General features: G+C 41.3%; 1 protein-coding gene across 3 annotated transcripts in view; it reads left to right on the forward strand.

The window, feature by feature from the left end:
• The first annotated feature begins 2,586 nt into the window (after positions 1 to 2,586).
• Positions 2,587 to 24,609, forward strand: part of KCND2 (potassium voltage-gated channel subfamily D member 2) — a 463,856-nt gene continuing 441,833 nt past the window's right edge. The window contains exons 1-2 of one of the 3 annotated variants that reach the window (XM_038387834.2): positions 2,587 to 3,552; positions 6,524 to 7,701. In XM_038387834.2, the coding sequence (XP_038243762.1) occupies positions 6,587 to 7,701 (1,115 nt within the window). In that variant the 5' untranslated portion in view covers positions 2,587 to 3,552; positions 6,524 to 6,586. Of the gene's footprint in view, positions 3,553 to 6,080; positions 6,159 to 6,523; positions 7,702 to 24,609 lie in introns of those variants that run through there. The other 2 variants (XM_038387836.2, XM_038387835.2) reach the window with 2 other exon arrangements.

Here is a 24,609-nt window from a genome sequence, read left to right on the forward strand (position 1 = left end):
ACCTTGTCACCGGAAAACTGACAATGTGGCTTTAAATAATTCCATTGTTTTTTATCATAATTTTGTGAGTTAAGGATCGAGTATTAACTTAATACTAAATGAATTATTGAGAGAGAGACCATATGATTTTGTGTACCAAAGAAAGCTTTTGGTGTTAAAACTCTAAATATATCAAGAATGCACTAGAGAAAATCAACAAGTAAATGCAATAATTCTTTGGCATCACAGGCTTTAATCTGCTTAATCCACAGAGACCTCTTGGCATCTCATAAGAAAATGTTGAAAAATTATTTAGAAGCAATTTATTTTATATTTTATTATATTCTCTAACACCATTCACTTACACATTTCAGTTATTATCTTTAGTGCTCCTCCTGCTTAATTCTTATTTGAAGTCATAATTCCCTTTATCACATCATGACAATTTCCCAATAAGCGATAGTGAAGTCCCAGACAGAGGATTATGACTTCAGGAGACAAATTGATTATATGGTAGTTTTTACTTACATGAAATTAGTCTTCCTGAAAGTGCTGGATTAAGAACACTGGAGACTGAAATTCTCTATGTACAGAACAGGTAGAACACAAGTAACAGTTCAAGCTTTTCTCGAAATGCCTTTCAGTAATATTTTTAATGGATTTCATGGTGGAATGAGAAGGCAGTAGAATATGCTTACCGGTATAATCCTTAGCTTTTCTTCTGAGGGTTTCTTTCTGAACAGTACCATCATTTCTGTGATGTGGACACCTATTTAATAGGAGTTGGACTGAAACCATAAACATTTCACACTGTCAGAGTTCTCTGAAAGACATTACTTTCAATCACTTTTGACCTCAAACTTATGACTTAAAAGTGAAAATGTAATTATCCAAATCTGACTTACCCTATCTTCCAACTTAGCTGGTTTTAAATATATTTGTTGTTGTTGCATCTTTAAAGCAATGTCAAAATGTCAGTGAGTTCTTTAAGGGAACCTATCCTCATCCGTGTCTGTGTGTGTATATGTAGGGAGAAGGGGAGTATGAGTTCTGTTGGCATAGTTTAATTTTGTATAAAAAAAACCCCTGCAATACAAAAATACAAGTAAAGATTACAAAAAGGGCTAACCATTTTATAGGCAAAGGCTGTTCACGTTAAAAAAGGAGATCTTACTATTATATGACTCGCTGCTGAACTATTGAAAACATCCATCAGATGTTTTGTTAGTGGTCATAATATTACCTTTTGACATTGCTAGATCAGAGGCCATCACTGTCATTTAGCATTGGGAAATGGTATCACTGACATTTAAAGCCCCTTACATATATCTTGACCAACCTATTGCAAATTGGAGAGCAAGTCTTTTTATAAGAATAATCAATAACTTATTGCTTTTTTTTATAATTAACATGGTGTTAAAGCATTGTCTTATAAAAAGCTCACAATGATGCAGGCTTTCTAAAAGGCAAAATATTAAAGATTTTGAAAGCTTTCTCCAACACTAAAAGTCAAACTTTTTTTTTTAAAAAAAAAGCACTGTTACTTCTGCATACATGTTGCTAACAGCAGAAATATGTAGGATTAATATATTGAGCATTTAGATTTGAATCATAACACTTCTAATAAAATAATGGAAAGGCTCCTTTTTCTTTAGTAAGCTTGATTTGATGCTCTTGATCCAAAGTTCTCCTAATTTAGAAATTAGACGGGTTATACATGTCATGATCCTTATATCTTAATTTATGTAGAAGACTCACTTTTTTCAAATATTTCTCAGGGGAACGTGTAGATTTTTCATGCTAGAGTACTCTCTCTCTCAATAGGAATTAAAAAATATAGTTTTACATGTTAAAAGTTAACCATACTATTTAAAAACATCCAAGTCCACTTAAAAATACAATATATACTGTTTTCGACTCTGCTATACTTCCTATTTTTTAATGATTTGCCAGATGTGGTGATTTGTCTCTCCTTCTTATAAGCCAGACTTCTAAGGCTGAGTCCAAAGATATAACAACAGTGAAAGAAGTAGCTAAAAATGCACTGTTTCAGATATTGAAATATGAAGGAAGCAAATTACTGTATGATAGATTTGTAGCTCTTCATGTTATTACTAAGCCAAATCAAACATTAGTGAAGAAGAGAAATAATCACCTTTTTGCAAGCTCAGTGAAAAAGACTGATTGTTGTAAGCATTTTAATTCTGAAATACAAAGCATTCGTTTTGCTTACAGGATACTAGTAAACAGCATTTCAAAATTAGGAAATCATATCACTAACCTCTGTACTTTTTACTGAAAGATGCGCAATTTTCCTAAATTTACAATCTCTGTTTTAAAAAAAAAGCCACACCCTTAAAAATTACTGTAGATATTACAAAATAAAAACCCGATGGATTTTTATAATCACTGGGCAATTCTTTCCCCATTGGTAATTTTGGTTGTAATTAGATCTTCTAATAAGAAGGATTAGTGGGGTGCAGATTGCTTCTCTCCCTCGGTCCCTGCAGCAGGGCCGTTTTAGGAAAGGAGAGGAAATAACTTCTCGTCATCCACACGCCACCTAGTGATGAGAAAAGGGTGGATTGTTTTAAAAGGGAACAGAAAGGACAGAAGGATGAAAATGCTCACAGCACCCGTCCCACCGATCGCCTTTCTGGAAAGCTAGAAAAGCCATTTGCATACGGGAGGCGATGGGAACTACAAAGAGGAGCGAAGCTGCTCTTAAAAAGTCTCGCAACACTTCATTTCCAGTCTGTAATTTGATCCCCCCCCCCCCCTTAAGCAATTAATTTCTCCCCTTTGTTGCACGGAACTAGCACTTCAAAGAGATCACTCTAATTGCCTCTGCTAAGCCGAATCCAGAGCTTGACCTCCGCCCCAGGCAGCAGCCAACTAACTACGCCGCCAAGGAGGGGGTGGACTGAGCCGCACGGACTCGAGCCGCACATCCCCCCCCCCCGCGCCACGCTCTCGCCTGCACCGCAACCCGGCGTGTAACGATTTGTAATTCTCTTTGTTCCTCTCTCGGATCGATGGCCTCCTCCCTCACGCCACCTCTCCTGGCTGCTTCCTTCGCCGGCATTTGCAGGAGCGGAAAGGAGAAGCAGCCGCCTGGACAATAACAACCTGCCGCCGCCGCGCCTCTCCCAGCTTCGCGAGGCATGGCCCACCCACTGGAGGGGCAGGAGAGAGAAGCCCTGCGGTGCCCCCCGCCTCGCCAGGGCCTCTTCCCCACCCACTCCGCGGCCATCTGCAGCCCCTCAGCCGCCCGGCGGCATGGGCAGCGGCGCGACTCCCTGCTGACCGGGGCCACCCCGCCGCGAGCTCCGCTCCTCGGGAAAGACGCGCTACATTAACTTGCCAGGCGCGATTACGCTGCTTCCTCCCCCGCTCCCCCCAGCCCCTGGAACTTGTTGCCGGCGGAGCTTGGCGGCGGCGGGGGAAGCCCCGGTAGCTCTGGCCCCGTGGCTCGGGGCTGGCTTTCCCAGTAGGCTCCCGCCTCTCCCGACAGGGCCCCGCGGATGAAAAAAAGTCTCCATGCAAGTGAGCGCTGTGGCCAGACTTTGCCAGGTACGTACCCGCGGGCTGCGCCCGGGCCGGGCGAGGGCGAGGGCGAGGCGAGCCTGGGGCGGGCGGGGGTCCCTGTCTCGAGCCGGCAAACTGCACCCGGCCAGGGGAACCAGGGAGGCTCCCTAAGCCTCGGCTCCCGCTCCAAACCTCTCCCTGACACCGTCCGGACCGCGAGACCCCTTCCCCCTAATCGCACACGAGACTCACTGATCCCTTCCCTGGCCCCCGCTCCTTGCACTATGGAGACCCCCTAGTCCCCCTGCCTCCCTAGCCTCAGCATGCCCCCCTCCGGGCACTATGGATATCCCCTAAACCCCTGCCTCCCTACCCTCAGCATGCCCCCCTCCGGGCACTATGCACACCCCCTAATCCCCTGCCTCCCTACCCTCAGCATGCCCCCCTCCGGGCACTATGGATATCCCCTAAACCCCTGCCTCCCTACCCTCAGCATGCCCCCCTCCGGGCACTATGCAGACCCCCTAATCCCCCTGCCTCCCTACCCTCAGCATGCCCCCCTCCGGGCACTATGCAGACCCCCTAATCCCCCTGCCTCCCTACCCTCAGCATGCCCCCCTCCGGGCACTATGGATATCCCCTAAACCCCCTGCCTCCCTAACCTCAGCATGCCCCCCTCCGGGCACTATGCACACCCCCTAATCCCCTGCCTCCCTACCCTCAGCATGCCCCCCTCCGGGCACTATGCAGACCCCCTAATCCCCCTGCCTCCCTACCCTCAGCATGCCCCCCTCCGGGCACTATGCAGACCCCCTAATCCCCTGCCTCCCTACCCTCAGCATGCCCCCCTCCGGGCACTATGCAGACCCCCTAATCCCCCTGCCTCCCTACCCTCAGCATGCCCCCCTCCGTGCACCATGGATATCCCCTAATCCCCTGCCTCCCTACCCTCAGCATGCCCCCCTCCGGGCACTATGGATATCCCCTAAACCCCCTGCCTCCCTAACCTCAGCATGCCCCCCTCCGGGCACTATGGATATCCCCTAAACCCCCTGCCTCCCTAACCTCAGCATGCCCCCCTCCGGGCACTATGCAGACCCCCTAATCCCCCTGCCTCCCTACCCTCAGCATGCCCCCCTCCGGGCACTATGCAGACCCCCTAATCCCCCTGCCTCCCTAACCTCAGCATGCCCCCCTCCGTGCACCATGGATATCCCCTAATCCCCTGCCTCCCTACCCTCAGCATGCCCCCCTCCGGGCACTATGGATATCCCCTAAACCCCCTGCCTCCCTAACCTCAGCATGCCCCCCTCCAGGCACTATGCAGACCCCCTAATCCCCCTGCCTCCCTAACCTCAGCATGCCCCCCTCCGTGCACCATGGATATCCCCTAATCCCCTGCCTCCCTAACCTCAGCATGCCCCCCTCCGGGGACTATGCAGACCCCCTAATCCCCCTGCCTCCCTAGCCTCAGCATGCCCCCCTCCGGGCACTATGCACACCCCCTAATCCCCTGCCTCCCTACCCTCAGCATGCCCCCCTCCGGGCACTATGGATATCCCCTAAACCCCCTGCCTCCCTAACCTCAGCATGCCCCCCTCCGGGCACTATGCAGACCCCCTAATCCCCTGCCTCCCTACCCTCAGCATGCCCCCCTCCGGGCACTATGCAGACCCCCTAATCCCTCTGCCTCCCTAGCCTCAGCATGCCCCCCCCACACTATGGAGTCCCCGCTAATCCCCCTGCTTCCCTAGCCTCAGCATGTTGCCCCATAACTCTCACCCCTTCTCCCCCGTCCCTGACACCCCCTGAACTATGGAGCCCCCTTACTCCTCCTGCCTCCCTAGCCTCAGCATGGGCTCCTCTGAGCCCCGCCCCTCCCTGACCCCCCGCACTACGGAGACCCCCTAACCCTCTAGCCCCACCCAACCCGCGCTTCAGTCCAGACTCCACAACCCGTGTCTCCCCTCCCAGCCCCACAGTCACTGTAACGCGTCTCTCCCTCCCCGACCCCAGCCCCACCCCGGCTTTCGCCAAACTTCTCTTCTCCCGCCCCAGCCCCCCATAAACCAGCAGGCTCCTCCCGCCAACAGCTCCTTCGCCTGGATGCTTAAGCGCCCCCCCGGCTATTCCCCGGCGCCGGGGCCCTTCTGACGCCCCGCGCACTGGCTCTCCCCGGGCTCCGCGCTGCTCTCCTCCCGGCTCTGGGCCCCGCCGCATCACCCCAGCCCCGATTCCCCCCTCGCCGGGAGGCAGCCGCCCCCTCCGTCGGGGCTTCCCCCGCGCCTCACTCTCCGCTCCAGCGTGTTTTCCTGGAAGGAAACTCGCCGTGAAGTTTAAGGCTGTCGCCTAGAGCTCCTCCCCCGGCCCCTTCTCCCGGGGCCGAAACCCCAGGGGCACCCGGGCGGGGAGGAGGGGGGCGGGGGATCAGTCCCGACGTCGCGCTGGGGCTCTGCATAGGGAAGGGGCGGCCGCCTGCGCCTGCCCACTCCCCTTCCAGCCGGGCCACTTAGCGGTGTGCAGGGCGGGCGGGGCTGGGGAGAAATGCTGCGGTGGCCCCCGGCTGGGAACTGCTTCGCGGCTGCCGGCGCCTCTCTCCGGCGTCCCTCCCGCCGCCCGCGGCACCTGCCCGGCTCCTCCGGCAGGAACAGGTGGGCGGAGAGTCGGGGTGGGCGCACATCGCTAGGGCAGAAAGATCTTCCCCTAGCTCCAGGTGGCTGGCCCTCGCTGGCTGCTGGGTGCACACCCTCGCGGGCTGTGTCTGTATGCAACAGACGGACCTTTCTTCACAGGAACCAGCTGGTAGGGAGGGTGAGGTTTTTTTGAACCACCAGTGCATGATGAATTTCCCAATGCTCTGATTGATGATCTTAAGCCACTGGGAGGGGAAAGGGGGGAGACAAGGCAAGTCTTTAAATAAATACTAATACTAATGAATAAATAAATAATAATGTTCAGTACATTGATATTGTGTGAGCATTTTTATTTATTCCTTTTTTAAAAATTTATATTTTAGTGGCCAAGCCTAGATTGGCTCTAAAGTGATCCCTCAGCGGCAGCTGCACTACCAGGTTGGACCATGGCAGCAGGAGTAGCAGCTTGGTTGCCATTTGCGCGGGCGGCAGCCATAGGATGGATGCCAGTGGCCACGAATCCCATGCCACCTGCTCCCCGGCAGGAGAGAAAGCGAAGCCGGGACTCTCTGATTGTGTTGAACGTGAGTGGTACCCAGTTCCAGACATGGCAGGACACCCTGGAGCGCTACCCTGATACACTGCTGGGCAGCTCGGAGCGGGACTTCTTCTACCACGCAGAGACACAGCAGTACTTTTTTGACCGGGATCCTGACATCTTCCGTCACATTCTCAACTTCTATCGTACAGGGAAGCTGCACTACCCCCGCCAAGAATGTATATCAGCTTACGACGAGGAGCTGGCCTTCTTTGGCATCATCCCTGAGATCATAGGTGACTGCTGCTATGAGGAGTACAAGGATCGCCGACGTGAGAATGCTGAGCGCCTGCAGGATGATGCGGATCAGGATCATGCGGCTGAGAGTTCCCTGCCTTCCATGACAACTCGGGAGAGAATGTGGCGGGCCTTCGAAAATCCACACACAAGTACACTGGCCCTGGTCTTCTACTATGTCACTGGCTTCTTCATTGCTATCTCTGTCATTGCCAATGTGGTGGAGACAGTGCCCTGTGGGGTAAACCCTGGTCGCATCAAGGAGCTGCCCTGTGGGGAGCGCTATGCTGTGGCTTTCTTCTGCCTGGATACTGCCTGTGTCATGATTTTCACTGTTGAGTATCTGCTGCGTCTGGTGGCAGCCCCCAACCGCTACAAGTTTGTGCGCAGTGTCATGAGTGTTATTGATGTAGTGGCCATCATGCCCTATTACATTGGTCTGGTGATGACAGATAATGAGGATGTCAGTGGGGCCTTTGTGACACTGCGAGTCTTCCGTGTCTTCCGGATCTTTAAGTTTTCCCGCCACTCACAGGGGCTGCGCATCCTGGGTTACACGCTAAAAAGCTGTGCCTCGGAGTTGGGCTTTCTCCTCTTCTCACTGACCATGGCCATCATCATCTTTGCCACGGTCATGTTCTATGCTGAGAAAGGTTCATCGTCCAGCAAGTTCACCAGTATCCCTGCGGCATTCTGGTACACCATCGTCACTATGACAACACTGGGGTAAGTGCAGATTTGCTTTGGCAATTGCCAACATTTTAACAACTTTATTGTCACAAAAGAGCAAGTTTGATTTTAAAAACTTCATTAGAAAAAGTGGGAGTACCAGTACTTGTTACAAAAACTTTACAGACACAAGTGGGTGCTTTATACATTCTATTTTAAACCCATGTGAATAGATAGGTGTAAAAGTGTTGCCAGAGGATAAACGTGAATAATTTATTACAAAATCAAATTTTGTTTTCAAAATTATATGTAATTTCTTTACTCTTTGCTTTTGCAGATGGGACAGTTAGAGTATTTTTTGTAGTCTCTAGGAGGTGTCAGTGGGTCTTTAATGATGCAATATAAAGATCCTTTACAATATTTGCTAATGTAGTGGCAATTAACAAAAGAGCCAAGATAATCTTACCATATAGAAAACAGTGTAGCTCTGCCATTTTGTTTGAATCAAAGTGAGATATAGAAACAGACTTGGATACTATAAAGTCAGTTGAATTCACAAAAGCATAAGTAAAACTTTAAACTTCACAAAGGCCAAACCTTGATCCCATTAAGTCATTGGCAAAATTCCCTTTGATTTCAGTGGGACTAGGAATTGGCCAAAAGTGAATGACATGTGTCACCCTACATACACTTATGAAAGTGCCTATGAAGCTGACTGAGAAAGTATGACTAACATATGTGACTAATTTAATTCCAGTATATATGTTAAAAGTTGTTCTAGTTATAAATTAAATTTCCCAATAATTTGGAATTAAAATGTATCACAGTTGACATTTAAGATCCAATGAGTTTTAATGGTTAGTTAGGAGACTTCATTGTTTAAAAATGATATTTATGTCATTGTAGCTGTTTATTCTATAGATAAGGTTGTGGAAATGTATTTCTCTGTGATGCTAACAGAGATTTAGAAAGGTTGGTTAATTTGAGGAGGCAATTTGTCATTCTAGTCTTACTTCTGTGATATATAGCATGTTGTAATAGCTATCATATTGAATCTGAATAGGAGTTTATTCATTGTAAATTTCTAGTTCTTTTATGACTGGGTGTATTAAGAGACAAAACTTTTCTCTGCACTAAGACCATCCTTTCATTAATCAAACATTTCATCACATCTTATTTAAATTGTCTGGGTTTATGGAACATGCATCTTTTTTTTACTTTACCAAAATTAAAGTAAACCTGTATAATGAATTAGTTTATTTATTACCTATTATCATAATCTAGATTGGAAAATCATGTAAAAAACTTTAAAGATAAAAGGGCTGTATTCTATCATCAGTTTTTGTACAGAGCTTTTATCTTTAGTACAATATAACAAATGAAGATAAACACTGTACACTGGAAATATTTCATATGTCTTCTGGTATTGATGTATAATGCCAGAAATGTGTTACAAGCTGTCATTAATAACAAATTAAGGATTTGTTGTTATATTCGGTAAAATGTTCTTATTACTATAGTTTTTTAATACTATTACATTATTAATTATTATCTAAGCTGTCGATAATTTCAGCAAAATCAGTCATGATCAATTAACATCACTGAGAACATTTACCACTGGAGATGAAATAACAAATGCAGGAACTGATCTGTATTTGTTTATAATAACTGATATCTCTTCGATAATTAAGGTAGTCAGTATTGGTTGGTAGTACTTGTCCAAGGTACTGAACAGTACATTGTTGTTAACAGTTTATGTCCACCTTGTAATTGTCTATGTTTCTGATATAGGAGCCTGTTTGGCACTGGTAGGAAAAAATAAATAAAAAGTGTATTATGTTATGATTCTAGATTCTAAAAGTATTTTAGACTGGATAATGTTATCAAAGCACTTAAGTGATTTAGGAACCCAAATCTCATTTGAAACCAGTGGGACTTTGGAGTCTAAGCAATTTTCAAAAATTGGATTTAGGGTCCTAAGTCACTTAGGCTAGATTTTTACAGGGATTTAGGGGCTTGAGGATGCAGGTAGAAACATAGTAGGATTTTTCAAAAGGATTTAAGTACTTAACTCCCATTGGAGTTAAGAGCACCTTAATAGGTGTTCTGTGACAGAATCTGTAAAGAGGCATTCTGGTGAGGGGCCTATAAATTAGGGGGAATAATTTCATGTGTAAACTCCATGACCCAGCAACAAGACCTGTGCATGCTATTTGTGCTACTGCCATGCAGAATCTGCATAGGACCACTGCTGAACAAAATACGTATTCCAAATACATGTACATATAGGGGCTAGATTCATTTTAGGCACCTAAATCCCAGAATCAGTCCCATGGGGATTCACATAACCCCCAGTCAGCCACTGCTGAATCCCATAGGCACCTAAACTCTCTCAGTGCCTAAGTTCCTTAGGCACCTATATTTCTGCCTCTGAGCATACATACTGCAGCGACATACACAGTGTCTCCATGTCCAAGCCCCAGCACAATGTACAATGAGGGGGAAGTTAAGCATTCCTCTGTCTAACTTGCTTGTGGGACCCAGTCTGGCAAGCATGCTCAGACCTTATCTACTAGATCAGTCCCAAGTAGGCAAGTTTACACAAATGGTGGGGTTGGGTGTGGGGGTAAAAGGAGAAGGAGGAGGACCACCTCTCTCATAACTTTTAGCCCAGTGGTAGGGACTCACCTGGGAGACCTCTGGTTTAAGTCTCCCTTCCACCTGATGGGGCAAAGAGATTTGAACAGGGATCTGCTACTGCTCAGATGAGTGCCCTAGTCAGTGGACTCTGGGATAATCTGATGTGGGGTCTCTCAGGGTCTGTCTATAGTGAAATTAGACATCCACAGCTGGCCCGTATCAGCTGACTCTGGTCCGTGGGGCTCAGGCCCTCTTTGGCCTAATGACTCTTTCATTATTTATTTCCTCCCCTCTTCCCCCACCTTCCACCTGCCAGTTTCTTGCAAAAATGGTATGGGTACCTAATTCCAAGAAAGGGTTGGCAGCTGAAAATCCCAAGCAGAGGAAGGTGCCTCCCTTCAGGCTGGATTTAGATGCCTATCTCTGAGAGAGGGGTAGGGCTTAGCATGCACCCCTCAGCACCTCCTGCTAGCTAGTTTAGGTAGGAGCCACCTACCCTGATGGCTTGTGTGAATCCCACTCTGAGGTACCTGTCTCTCCTCATTCGTTGTATAGGGAGTCAAGGTGCTGAACTCAGACTTTGCAAATTCCAATGATAAAGGTTAGGCATGGTGATATTCAACATCCCCACAGCTATGTTCCTTTGTGAATCTAGCCCTTACATGCCATTTGGCGGATAGCTGCACACTTATCCTGAATTTGGCCATTAACATTTACGATAACACATAATTCTGGAGAAGTTTTAAGCAGCATGTTAACTGAATAATGTTGTCCTTTTAATAATATCTTGTTAGCCACGTAAAGATTGTGATTAAATGTTAAATAGTGATGTATAAATTGAGTTGCATAAAAGGCTCAGAACTCTTCTTAGGTTGATAGAGTAAGTGCAGGAAAAGAGAGTAAAGTTACAAGGGAAAAAGAGTAAAGATCAGTGAAAGTTGATTGTTATTATTTCTAGTAACTTGGATTAGGGATCAGACCCTGCCACTCTTACTTGGGCTACAGTCCCATTAATTTAAATTTGAAGTTTTGCTTGAATAAGGACTGCAGAAACTGTTCTTACATGAACCAAGTTCTTCACCTAGGAACAAAACTAGCTGAACTCGCTTATATTTTAGAGGATCACTGCGCCCAACAAGTTATCTGAAATGTTATAAAATTGTAGGAAAGTTAATGTTAAATAATAGACTAACTTTTTTTGAGTTTTGAAGACTGGATATTGTTCTTACAATTTGTGAGGTAGCTAGGGTATTAAGTGTCAACCTTAGCAATTTGGGTAGTTATCTTGGAAGCATAGCCATATTTCTCAGTTCTGCATAATTGGTAAGCAATTAAACCATCTTTTAAAAACACAGATTACATTTTTCTCTGTAGAATGCCAGTGACTTCAACTATTGCTACAAGCACAGACTTGTACTCCAAGTACATCACAGCTATTAACTATCCTCAACTCCAAATATCACAGTGAAAAGGGTTGTATGTGAGGGGTAGTTAGACCAAAAATAAAATAAAAAATGAAAGGAGAAATGTAGTTCTAGGAGTAGAACACGTGCTCACAAACAAGCTGAGAAATGTGCATTAAAGTTTCAAGTCAATATTTTAGTGATTTTTAATTATACTACTACTTCGGCTCTATAAACCATGAAGATCCTTGGCCGTTCTCACAATTTGCCGCCCCCCCTTATGGGTTTACTTGTTTCACCTGCATCAGTTTTAATTATAGAAAAAGGTTACAAGTGAGACAGAGGTTAGTAACAAACACAGGGAAAAGCAGAAGGAGGTTGTAGAGATGGGGGGAGGAGGGTTCAAGTTGATAATAAGGACCAGAGAAGCTTGGGGCCAGCAGCACAAATGAGGCACAGAGGACAAGCAGCTGCAGGGTAGGAATGGAGTCAGAGCAAGAGCTGAGGTCTATTGAAACTGAGGCTGACAGATTTACACAGGTGCTTATCAGACACGCACAACTACAATGACTGAATTCTGCCACTTTCTGCTGTAATCCCTAATTTACTGGTTTTCTCCCTGGCGCTGCTATAGCCAACAAATGAGCTGGGGAAGCCTGGGCCAAGTTTTGGTGGAGTGGGAGTGTATGTTTGTAGATCATACAGCAGTATTTGTACAATGTATATATACAGTTATATATTGTGCTTTAAATAAAGAATGTATTGATCTTTTGTGATTGGTTCAAAAACAATGACACAAGCATATGAAATAGTACCTTCATATTTATGGGCATGACATTATATAGTTTTGTCAGATCATATAACACATCAATAGGTGAATTATAGACTTTGTGGAGGGCTATTTAAAAATAAGAAAATTGATTTTTTGCTTTCATAATGTAAACTAGATGTATTTACAAAAGAAAGTAACAAACAGTGCCATTAATTATTAATTTATTCATGTGCTAAGCATCTTACAACAGATTCCTTGCCCTGAAGAGTTTACAGTCTACTAGATGACATGATGATGTAACATGAGAAAGCTACAAATAACAGATCAGGGAATAGGATGATGGATCTAATGCTATTCTACACCTGCTACTTCCATCCCCTACCTTCATCATTTACCTCCCATTCCTTTCAGGTCCTTGAAATACACTTCCTTTAGTTCTTCTCTTCTCCTCACAACACTGTTATCTATAGTCCTCCAAGCTCTGATTTTGACTATTGGCTTTCTGTGTTCCTCTATTCCAGGTCCCTTATCCACAGCCTGGGCAAATTTAACTTCCACATGAAAGACCCCTCTGACTTTTGCTTTCATTTGTGTCCTCTCCCTAGCTTTCTCATTCAGCTGCCAGAACTGGATCAAATCCTCCATTCATCACCATTGTCATTCTCCTGACCTAATCTTTACCCATAATGGTTCACTCTCTGACCTTTTCTTGATGAATTGCCTCTTTACAATCATCACATAATCTCCTTCAGCAATGCACAATTCATACCTGATCTACACACTATCTTGTGTTCTTTCTGTGACCTCCAAGCCATCAATGTCTCCTGTGTCTCTGATCTTTGTCTGCTCAGAAATACCCAAATATAAAAAATAAAGAACCAATAGTTAAGTAAAAATACAAAAAGAGAGCACAATCCTGCAAACCCCTACATCATGAATAGTTTCATTAAAGCCTATGGGACTACTCATGGGAGTGGGGCTATTCATGTGAGAAAAGATTTGCAGAATTGGATCCTTATTTCTGTATTTTAACTAGTTGGTTCTTTGAGTATTTGTATGCTTGTTATTTTTTCAAGTCTGTTTCAAATTTAATTTTTCTATTTTTGTGTGCAATCTTGCGATAGTGTTAGACTCTGCAAATACATTAGATGTTTTGATCTGTTTTTTTCACAATGAGATCTGACTAGCTAGAATACATAAAATGGGAAGGACAAAGTGTAATATAACCACCTTCAAAGTATGTTACTTGATATTCAAAATGGGATCCAGAGAAAATATGAAGTATTTGAAAATAAGGGTCAGTTTGGTGGCAGTGAAAACAATTTTTGTTTATTTGCTAATAAAAAGATGCTTAATATTGCATTGTGCTATTGGGTGACTTGTTAGGAAACAGAAGTCATTATATCTGCTTTAGTTCTCTTCAGATAGGTCAACTTGCATGACTAAAAGATCATGCAGATTCTTAAAGGGAAGGAAGATGGTTTACTTCATGCAATTTCCGTGGAGCATGAATTTCTTTACCACAGATGCAAGCATGGATGTGGTGGGAAGATGAGTTTTCTGATGAGAATCTCATTTATTTACTTCTTTTGGTGGAAACAGATAGAATTTGGTTTTCTTGTAGGTACTGTGAGTCAAGAATAACAACACTTGGGTTGGTGCTGAGGAGGTGGCAATAACAAAATATATGCCAGTAGTACCCTGTAAGTGTATAAATTGACATGAAGAATAATCACCACTGACATCTGATTTATTGATTATAGCCCATCATATGAACAGTCCTCAGCTAGTAATGCGAATATGAACTATATGAATGGTTTGACTGAAGTGATAAAAATCCAGGAAGTTCAAATTCAATGGTGACACAACAGTTAACTCAAACCATTGTGAACTTCTGTACCCCTGCCCAACAAGACATGTTTACAATGGAAATGCTGGGAAAAAAAATCTATAAATATTTTTATAGTATCTATAAATACTATATCTATAAATATAGTAGTAGAGATAGTGCTGCTACATATGAAGCTGCCTGGGAAACAAAATTGTAGTACTGAGTACAGAAACTTGTAAAAGAGCTCAATATTCATCTGAGATCTTGTTGTTGTTATAGAAAACATTTCATAAACACAAGAAAAGACCCTCAATTTTACTTTATTTATTTTCCATAATAAACATTTGAAACAATGAAAGTCTCTGGGCCTTGCATAATCACAGGTTTCAGAGTAGCAGCCGTGTTAGTCTGTATTCGCAAAAAGTAAAAGGAGTACTTGTGGCACCTTAGAGACTAACAAATTTATTAGAGCATAAGCATGAAGTGAGCTGTAGCTCACGAAAGCTTATGCTCTAATAAATTTGTTAGTCTCTAAGGTGCCACAAGTACTCCTTTTCTCTCTGGGCCTGTTTCTCATTTTATTGAAATTTTACCCCATATAATCCCGTTACTCCTCGTTTACACCAAAAAAAGTGAGAGGAGAATTGGATTCTATAAGTCATAAATTGTCTCTTTGTTTAAAAGAAGGCATATAAAATACAAACCCAAAGACATCATTTAGATTCAGGTGCAGATTCAAGTTTATCAGTTATCTGACAGCAAAGTTGACACAGTGCTAGAAAAGATCCTATATATTTCTGTACCTATCATTCATCAGGCGGTGAATGAGAACACTGATTTTTATTTAAGACATAGTCTATAAAACAGTTTTCCTTCACTTCTTATGAAGTGGAGAAAATATTTTTAAATGCCTAGACTGTGCATTAGAATGATAGCTCTATGTTCTGTTACATTTCTCTGAAACAATAATAATTACCATGCTTGGACTCTCACCTGTATCGCAATTACTGGTCAAATTCTATCAGTGGATCTGCAGTACATGGCTTAACTAACATCGTTTCTGGCTGCAATATATGAATGAGAATCTCTCATACTCCAAATAATATTTCTATAATCACCTTGTTTGGTATTAAATGAATAGATCTTAAAAAAGGAGCATTTTGACAAAAAAAGGAGCATTTTTACCACAGTGCACTGAGAAGTTATATTATTTTTTTCCAAACTGGCTTAAATAAGGGTCAGTTAAGGTGACAAATGTATTCTACCTTTTAAGTAGAACAACTGAAGTGCAACAGATGTGAGAATCATACGAGAGATTGCTGGACACAAGTCTTTTCACATATATACTTACTGACATAGGGTCAAAATCAAAACATTAGCACATATAAAATTATGTGGCTTCTGGAACATTCCCTGAAAGATTTTAGCTCAATTTAAATAATAATAATAACAACAACCATAATTAATAATTAATAGCAATTTATAATTAATAACTAGTTATTAATAAATAATAATACTAAATACTAACTAATAAAGAGTGTCTTGAGACAGAGATAATCCAGATCCATCAAATTTCAAACTTGCTAAGGGAAAATACATTAGTTTCTTCACATCAGCACAATGGCATTTCAAGAGATAAGAAGCAGCTTATAGCAGAGATCCCCAGATCTCTGGAAGGGATACAGATACCTTAATGGTCTAAATATCCAGATCTGAAAGTTCATCTGCACCCTACAAACCCATACTCAAATATCAGCAGTTTTAACACTTACTATTTCTAAAAGATGATAAAATAATCATAACATATTATTGTGGCTGTATTTTCCACCGAATGCATCCGATGAAGTGAGCTGTAGCTCACGAAAGCTTATGCTCAAATAAATTTGTTAGTCTCTAAGGTGCCACAAGTACTCCTTTTCTTTTTGCGAATACAGACTAACACAGCTGCTACTCTGAAAATTGTGGCTGTATGAGATCGTAAAAGCCAAGTTCTGTCTATGTGACTATTAAAGATCCAGTGGCGCTTTTCATAAGAGCAGTGCAGTGGTTTGCTCTGAAGTACTTGATAAAACAATATTTCCTTTCCCACATTGCTGTGTAGCATACTGTGCACTGGTTGGCTACAACCCTCCATCCCTGAGGTGTGAGCATTCCCAGGGTGCTGTATGCGTGCACTTAATTTGAGCCTGATCCTGCACCACTGAAGTAAATGAGAGATTTTTCATTGCCTTCAACGGGGGCTGGATCCAAGCTATTGTGAAGATGGAAGATGCTGTAAAAATATTAGTATGAATAATCTCAAATTTATGTAATTTATAATATATGGTAATGCCCAGATTTCCAAATCTGTGCTCAAATCCTTCGAAGTGATACATGCGAGTAGTCCCTTACACCTGATTGGACTCCCACTGGAGTCAATGAGACAACAAATGAGCACAAGGATCCTCCTGCATGGATCAGATTGCAGGATCAGAGTGCTGTGAGCCAGATTTTAAAGGTATTTAAAGGTATTTAGGTGCCTAAAGATGCAGGGAGACACCTAGTGGGGTTTTCAAAAGTGCCTAACTGCCATTGAAATGAAAGGGAATTATGTGCCTAGGCAGCTAGCTGCATTTTAGGTGCCTAAATGCTTTTAAAAATCATACCCTTACTTTAGGTTAAGCACCTAAACCCATACTTAAGAACCTAAATAAATTGGCCTGATTTTCAGAGGTGCTGAACACCAGCTGCTGATATAGAAATAAAGGGGATTTATAAGTGCTCAGTATTTCTGAAAATTAACATTTCTTATGTTCCTATAACATTAGCAAAGCAGAAAATTGTGTATGTGTGTGATATTTTTACTTCATTTTTTTAGGAAAGGGAGATAGATAGTTTAACAGGTAAAAGAGGGGAAATAACTTGAAGAGAGATTTTTCTAAAGCAAAATCTTGTCTTTGATTTTTAATTTTTGCAGTCATTTTCTGTAATTAATAATTTAGCAAGAAGATAATTGTAAGAAGTATTAATTTTGTTATGCAAGTTTTACAAATTCTTGTTTGTTATTCTTGACCCAATGAAAATGTTTTCCAGTAAGTAACTGCAACAGTTTAAAATGGAGCACATGCAAGTATCCAGTTTTGAAAACTGTCATAGCCTGGAGATCTGATAGACTTCATTGAGATCAGAATTTGGTTCAGAGACAGTAATTTTGATGAAGGGTCCAGCACAAGCACTTACACAATTGTTGGCTTTTTGTGACTTCTGAGTTTTGGAAAATATTGTGGGCTATGTGGAAGAATCTTTCAGGTTATCATTTGTGAGGGGATGAATCTCAACCCATCCTAATTGTGCCAGCCTGTAATTAGCTAGTAATTTACCCCCTACTAATTTCTTTTGAATCGTTAGCTTCCTCCAGTAAGACAACCCAAAAGGGTTTTCTATACAAGACCATGAGATGTAGAAAGGGCACTTAATTTATTTTCAGTTTTATTTTTATCAATCTGTTTTTTTTCTTAAAAGAGGGAAACATATTATCATGTTTGAAACTTTACTTTCCATTTCTGTAACCTGCATCTATATCACCTGTAGCCGGTTAACAATTTCTTGAACTTCCTTATCAGTTGTAGGCATCAACTACTGCACTGTGCTGGGCTATTTAGGAGTGAAGTGGATGGATGGATTACATGGTGGATTACAGTGGCAACATGCTGGTTCCTAAGCTCTCCTGCTTCCCACAGTGGGCAGAGGGGTTGAAGATGTGTTCCCCTGATCAAACTGTGAAGAAAAGTTTGTTTTATGAAGTCTCATCTTTCGTTGAAATGAAAAATAAGAGGTATAAAAATGAGTCTCTTTGTATTGAAGGTACAGCAAAATTAAGAAATCCCTGTGTTTTTAGGAGAAGCTTCCTTGTTAATTTACACAGAGAATTATTCTGGATTGATTTAGGGGATTTTAGTTTTATAATCTTTTTGGAGTGGGTTTGACTATATTGATTACTCATTTACATCAATAAATCAAATCCAGTTGAGACAAAGATAATAAGAAGTAAGGACAGAGTGGAATAGGTAAGCAGAAGCTACATATACCAGATGGTAGATAGACAAGTTAGGGGTGTTTAAATAATTCAGATAATAAAAACAACCAAGTTGTGTTATAATATTTATTAGATGTATTGTAATGAACTAAGTTAATTTTTTTTGTGTTAAAACAACTGCAATGGAGAATTTAGTTAACCTATAATCAGTAGCATTGTTCTCTTTTACCTCTGGGCATAAAACCTCACAAAAATACAAACAATATACAGACAGAAAGTTAAGAATAAACATATTTACAAATTGCCTTAGTGGTTAGAACTAGAATTTCATTACCTGACACATGAAAATGAAGTAAAGGCAGAAAAGGTCCTTGATTTGAGTTGCTAGGAGAAGCAGCAAAAAGGCCAATAAGATGTTGGCTTATTTCAAAAGAGACATACCTCTAGGGATATGGTGCTATCAATAAAGCATTACCTACACTAATTTTGGAGTACAATACCCCAGTTTTGGCTATTGCATTTGAAGAAAAGTATAGTTAATTAGCAGAAGAGTACAGCATAATATGGAGTACTGGATAGGGCACATAAATAAGTGAATTTGAGGAATTTGAGAATATGAAGAGAGAAGAGGCAGCTGGATTACCTCCTTGTGATTAGAAGCATCCACAACCTTAGTTTCCTGTCGGACAAGTGGTTTCCTGCTCAATGGCCACATTGAAAAGGTCCTCTACTTCCAGGGTAAACTGAAGTCCAGACACAACAAAAAGACTTCCAAACAAGAGCTTTGCCCTCCCTGTGCCATAGCCCTTCCCCTTGGTTGCAAAGATACAACCACACAATCTTTAGGTAGTATCTTAGAGCCATAAGAGAGCCCATGTCTGCCCTCTGCCTAGGATTTCTGCCTTGGGACCATAAAAAGTGAAGTAGCTATCCATTCCAAATTCAACCATTCTTGATTCATTTTTACATCAGGTCCACTTCCTATGTTTGCCTGTTGTTTAGGCCTTTCCCTGTGAATGCAAACAAAATACCCAGTTAAAAATCAAGTTTTCAGGTTTATGGTTTTTCAAAGAAAAGCAAAAACCTTTTGAAGAAAATTATAAAGAAAATATGTTGAAAGTTTTGTGAGTGTGTGTGTGTGTGTGTGTGGTTTTTTGGGGGGTAGGGGGCTGTCAAAATCCCAAGCAGTTCTGTTTCTGAGTCAGCAAATGGATAGCCTAAAACAACAGCTCTAAAAGGGATCAGAGTAGCAGCCGTGTTAGTCTGTATTCGCAAAAAGAAAAGGAGTACTTGTGGCACCGTAGAGACTAACAAATTTATTAGAGCATAAGCTTTCGTGAGCTACAGCTCACTTCATCGGATGCAATACAGCCACGAAAGCTTATGCTCTAATAAATTTGTTAGTCTCTAAGATGCCACAAGTACTCCTTTTCTTTTTTCTAAAAGGGATGTGAACTGTTCCCATTTCATATGAATGGGAAGCATGCTGATGGAGATTTAAATGTCAACATTGTAGCTATTTAACTACTGACCATTTTAGAAGAATCACCAAACTAATGTGCTTATCTGACAATCTTACCTCCCACACCACTAGTGCCACTAGTTCTGAATCTCCTCTACTGTGATTTCAAAATCTCCAGCTTTTACCATATAGTTGTGCATTGTCAATACAAAATTGTGCAACAGACTGGAAATTTAGAGGAACTTACAATTTAACTTTACTTAAAACTGCTGCAAAAACTCCAGTCCGGAGCACTGGAGAACTGCAGAATCCTGAGTCCCTTGCCAAAGAAGTGAAGATACGTTTACTGCAGAGTACATGAAGCTTTACTCATTTGTCTTCTTACTTTGCTTGCTTCTCTACAAAGTATGTGAGCCTCCCTCTTAGGTGAACTTCTGTAATTTGGTCTGAATCTTGTTATTGATGATGGCCTGTTTATTATTACTTGAAAAATTGAAACTTCCTCTTCATGTTTTGCTTCTCTGGAGAATCAAAACTTTTCCAGCTGGCATATTTTTACCATGTTTCTATTGTTGATAGGTCCCCTAAAATTGCGTGTGTCTCTCAAAGTGCCTGTCTTTCTTTTTATCAGACTTTACCAGTTGAATATATATTTGTTTCTACATTAATTTTGTGTACTAATTGGAATTTTATTTTTCCCATCTCTGATTTAAAAGAATTGGAAGAATACTTCCTTAAGCTTTTCTTAGTTTACCTTATTTCCGCTAGTGGATTTTTTTTTCTATTTGTTAAAAGAGTGTGTCCTGGATAAGTTTCTCTCAATGACAGAATTGTCATAAATTTTCAGAGCGAGTTCCAAATCTAAGGTACTAAACTGCAGCTTTACCTTTGATTAGAGGCTAGGAGAGAAATGTGAAAAAATATCTGCTTCTCTGGTGAGAGTGGACAATATGTTCTTAATGACTTCTGGGAAAATACAGTAGAACACAGTTACGAACACCAGAGTTACGAACTGACCAGTCAACCACACACCTCATTTGGAACCAAAAGTACACAATCAGGCAGCAGCAAAGACACACACACACACACAAAAGCAAATGCAGTACTGTGTTAAACATAAACTACTAAAAAATAAAGGGAAAGCAGTATTTTTCTTCTTCATTGTAAAGTGTCAGCTGTATTAAATCAATGTTCAGTTATAAACTTTTGAAAGAACAACCATAGCATTTTGTTCAGAGTTATGAACATTTCAGAGTTACGAACAACCTCCACTCCTGAGTTCATAACTCTGAGGTTCTACCGTTCTGGGAACCTGCATTAACATTGACCCTATACCAAAAGAGATAGTAGGGATATCAGCATGTACTACTGCTGCTTCTCTTTCACTTCTTAGGTGCTTGAATCTTGACAAATCTTTACAGGAACAGAAGAAGGATTGTTCAGACAGATTGTTTCTGAATTTGGAGTGATTTTTTTAGCACTTTTCTGATATCTACAGAGACAAAGTGGGAGCGGGGGAGAGGAAGTGGAACTGTGTAGCACTAGAGAAAAATTATTTTAGTTAACCACTTTGTTAGAAATAAAGAAACAGAGAAAGAAAAACAGTGCTGTAAATCTGAACTGCTTGTTTTACAAGCAAGCAACCTGTTAGTGACAGATTGATGAAATGATGTAGAAGAGAAATACATCTTTTTCTCATATTTTGTTTACTATGGTGTTAAAAACTGATAGTTTATTTACTAATTCTGTTTACATAATTTGATCAAAGCTCTAAAATATAAAAAATGCCAAGAGCTTTTAAATTTTTTGAAAAAAAGTTCTACTTTCTAGATTTCCTGCCAGCCTATGAACTACATTTTCAATTCAGCAACTAGGATTTTGTACAAGCAACTCTTGATATCACTTATGGATATTTCTCATAAAAAACTGTGAAAAGCTCTGTCCATTCACATGCAAATTAATAGTAGATTTGGTCAGGAATTTTTAGACAAAATGTTTTTTTATTGGAAAATGCCAGTTCATTGAAACCATAATCATTTGGGAGAAAGGGCCAGTTTCAACGAATTTCTTATTTGGAAAAGTTTAAAAAAAGTTGAAATTGTCAAAATGTCCTGTTTCAACATTTTCAAAATGAAAATGTTCATTGTTTCTGGTTGAAATTACTTTTTGTTTAGAAATTGAATTTATAGTAATAAAATGTAATAAAAAGAAAATAAAAATGTTTGAAATCAAAACAACACATTTTAATTGAGCCAATTCAAACTTTTTTTGGGGGGGTGGATTTTTGGTTTGTGAAAATTTTTGAAATTTTGACTTTTGTTACAGTTTGGGACAAGAACACATTTTGAAATGTTGACAATTCTCACAGGATGGGAAAACCACTTCCTGCCCAGCTCTTGTCAATAGAGAGAGTCTCACTGACACCAGTGAGGTTTGGCTTAAATTCAGATTGAAGAAACAGACTATCTAAAGCAAAAGTGTTTTGTAAGCCTGTGAACAAAAATGTTCACATGAAGAACTGATAACTGTAGTGAAAAGGGTTTCTATTGCAACAAAGAATCAGAGGGACTAAGAATGATGCTAGATTTTCAGAAATCTGAGACATGCATCAGGAAAAGCTTGGTGAAAAACCTGACTTTTAATCACGACTTTAATGTGCATAACTTTTGCAAATATCTATCTCATATGCTTGTGGGCCTTAGTCTGCAAAGTGATGAGAAAACCTGTGAGGTTCTGAGCATGCACAACTCATTAGGTTTTCAGTGGGAGGTGAAGGTATTCAGTGTCTCCTGGGAGAGTTCAACAACTCGCAGAATCAAGTCCTATAACCCTGATCCAAAGCCCTTCGGAGTCAGCCAGAGTCTTTCCTTGGACTCCACTGGGCTTTGAATCAGGTCCCTATATGAACATGGCTGCCAGGATGATGACTAGAATGGCATTTACTATTTGGGTTGTCAGAAGCCCAAGAGTTTTTAACCAAACTCTTCAAAGTAGTGGTAGCACAGCTGAGATCTCTATTGGTAACATGGATCTTTGTCAATTTAGGTGACATCATCATTCATAGATTTAGCATGGAAGGCAACCAACAGAGCTCTGTTATCTCTGCTGAAGCAGAGTTTATCATCAGTGGAAAAAATTGATAATAGATTCCAATTCACAATATAACAGTCTGTCTCTTCAAATTACCAAGAGGACAGGTGGTTCATTGTGGCCAGCAAGTAACACAGTCTCTCTTCTGGTAACTTAGTCATATACGGGACTCTTTTTCAGAGTCAAAAATTGGTAATAATGGACACCAGTTGGGAAACTCACTCAAACTTCATGACTGCGCAAAAATGATGGGTGGAGGAAGAGAAAAACATCAAAAATAAATTCTTTCCTAAGCTTAGAGCAGTCTAGTTAACTTACCTGAACTTTCAGGGATCCTTGAAAGGACATCACATGATAATACTATCAGACAACATCATAGCTGTAAGCCTGGTCAGTACACACTTTTTTTTACTGGTGTGACCGTGCTTATTAGGGGTGTGACTATTTTTAAACCAAAATAGTTATACTAGTACAACACCTAGTATGAAAGCAGTTATATCAGTATAAAGGTGCCTTATACTGTATATCTTATTTTCCTTCCCATATGGAATTAGCTATCAAGCATCTTTATACTGATATAACTGCATCCACACAAAGGAGTTGTACCACTTTAAGTATACAGGTATACTAGACTTTTATGTGTAGACAGGCCTATAGGTTATATAAACGGACACATAGGACCAAACATTTGGTTCACCATCAGGGTCAATCAAGTAATCGATGAGCAGAAAATATAGAGTTCTAAGATCTGTACATATCAAAGGCACTTAAAATTGTATGAACTGATAAGCTTTTTTTCTTTTCTGCAAAATGGGATATTACTGCCTAGGAAGGAGTACTGTGGAAAGGGATCTGGGGGGTCATGGTGGACCACAAGCTAAATATGAGTCAACAGTGTAACGCTGTTGCAAAAAAAGCGAACATCATTCTGGGATGTATTAGCAGGTGTGTTGTAAGCAAGACATAAGAAGTAATTCTTCTGCTCTATTCAGTGCTGATTAAGTCTCAACTGGACTATTGTGTCCAGTTCTGGGTGCCACATTTCAGGAAGGATGTGGACAAATTGGAGAGAATCCAGAGAAGAGCGACAAAAATGATTAAAGGTCTAGAAAACATAACTTATGAGGGAAGATTGAAAAAAATGGGTTTGTTTAGTCTGGCAAAGAGAAGACTAAGGGGGAACACGATAACAGTTTTCAAGTATGTAAAAGGTTGTTACAAGGAGGAGGGAGAAAAAATGGGTTTTTTTACCTCTGAGGATAGGGCAAGAAGCAATGGGCTTAAATTGCAGCAAGGGAGCTGTAGGTTGGACATTAGGAAAAACTTCATAACTGTCAAGGTGGTTAAAAACTGGAATAAATTGCCTTGGGAAGTTGTGGAATCTCCATCATTGGAAATTTTTAAGATCAGGTTAGACAAACACTTGTCTAGGTAATACTTAGTCCTGCCATGAGTGCAGGGGACAGGACTAGATGACCTCTCAAGGTCCCGTCCAGTCCTATGATTCTATGATTAAGATCACTGTGGTTGTGAAAAGGATCCTATTTTTTTTATCCTACTCCCATTAAGAATGGCCACTATTTTAAGAATCTGTTTTGTGACAAATTCATATACTGGTATGTCTACAGAATTTTTGATTTGAGAGAATGAAAAATCTCCAGTGCTCTGGAAATCACGGATGAAGAGCTGACAGGCTGTAGTTTTCATTTACAAATCATGAAATTTTGCAGCATTATAAATGCAGATAAATTA

The sequence above is a fragment of the Dermochelys coriacea genome, chromosome 1 (assembly GCF_009764565.3).
Source record: "Dermochelys coriacea isolate rDerCor1 chromosome 1, rDerCor1.pri.v4, whole genome shotgun sequence".
In the NCBI taxonomy this organism is placed as follows: Eukaryota; Metazoa; Chordata; order Testudines; family Dermochelyidae; genus Dermochelys; species Dermochelys coriacea.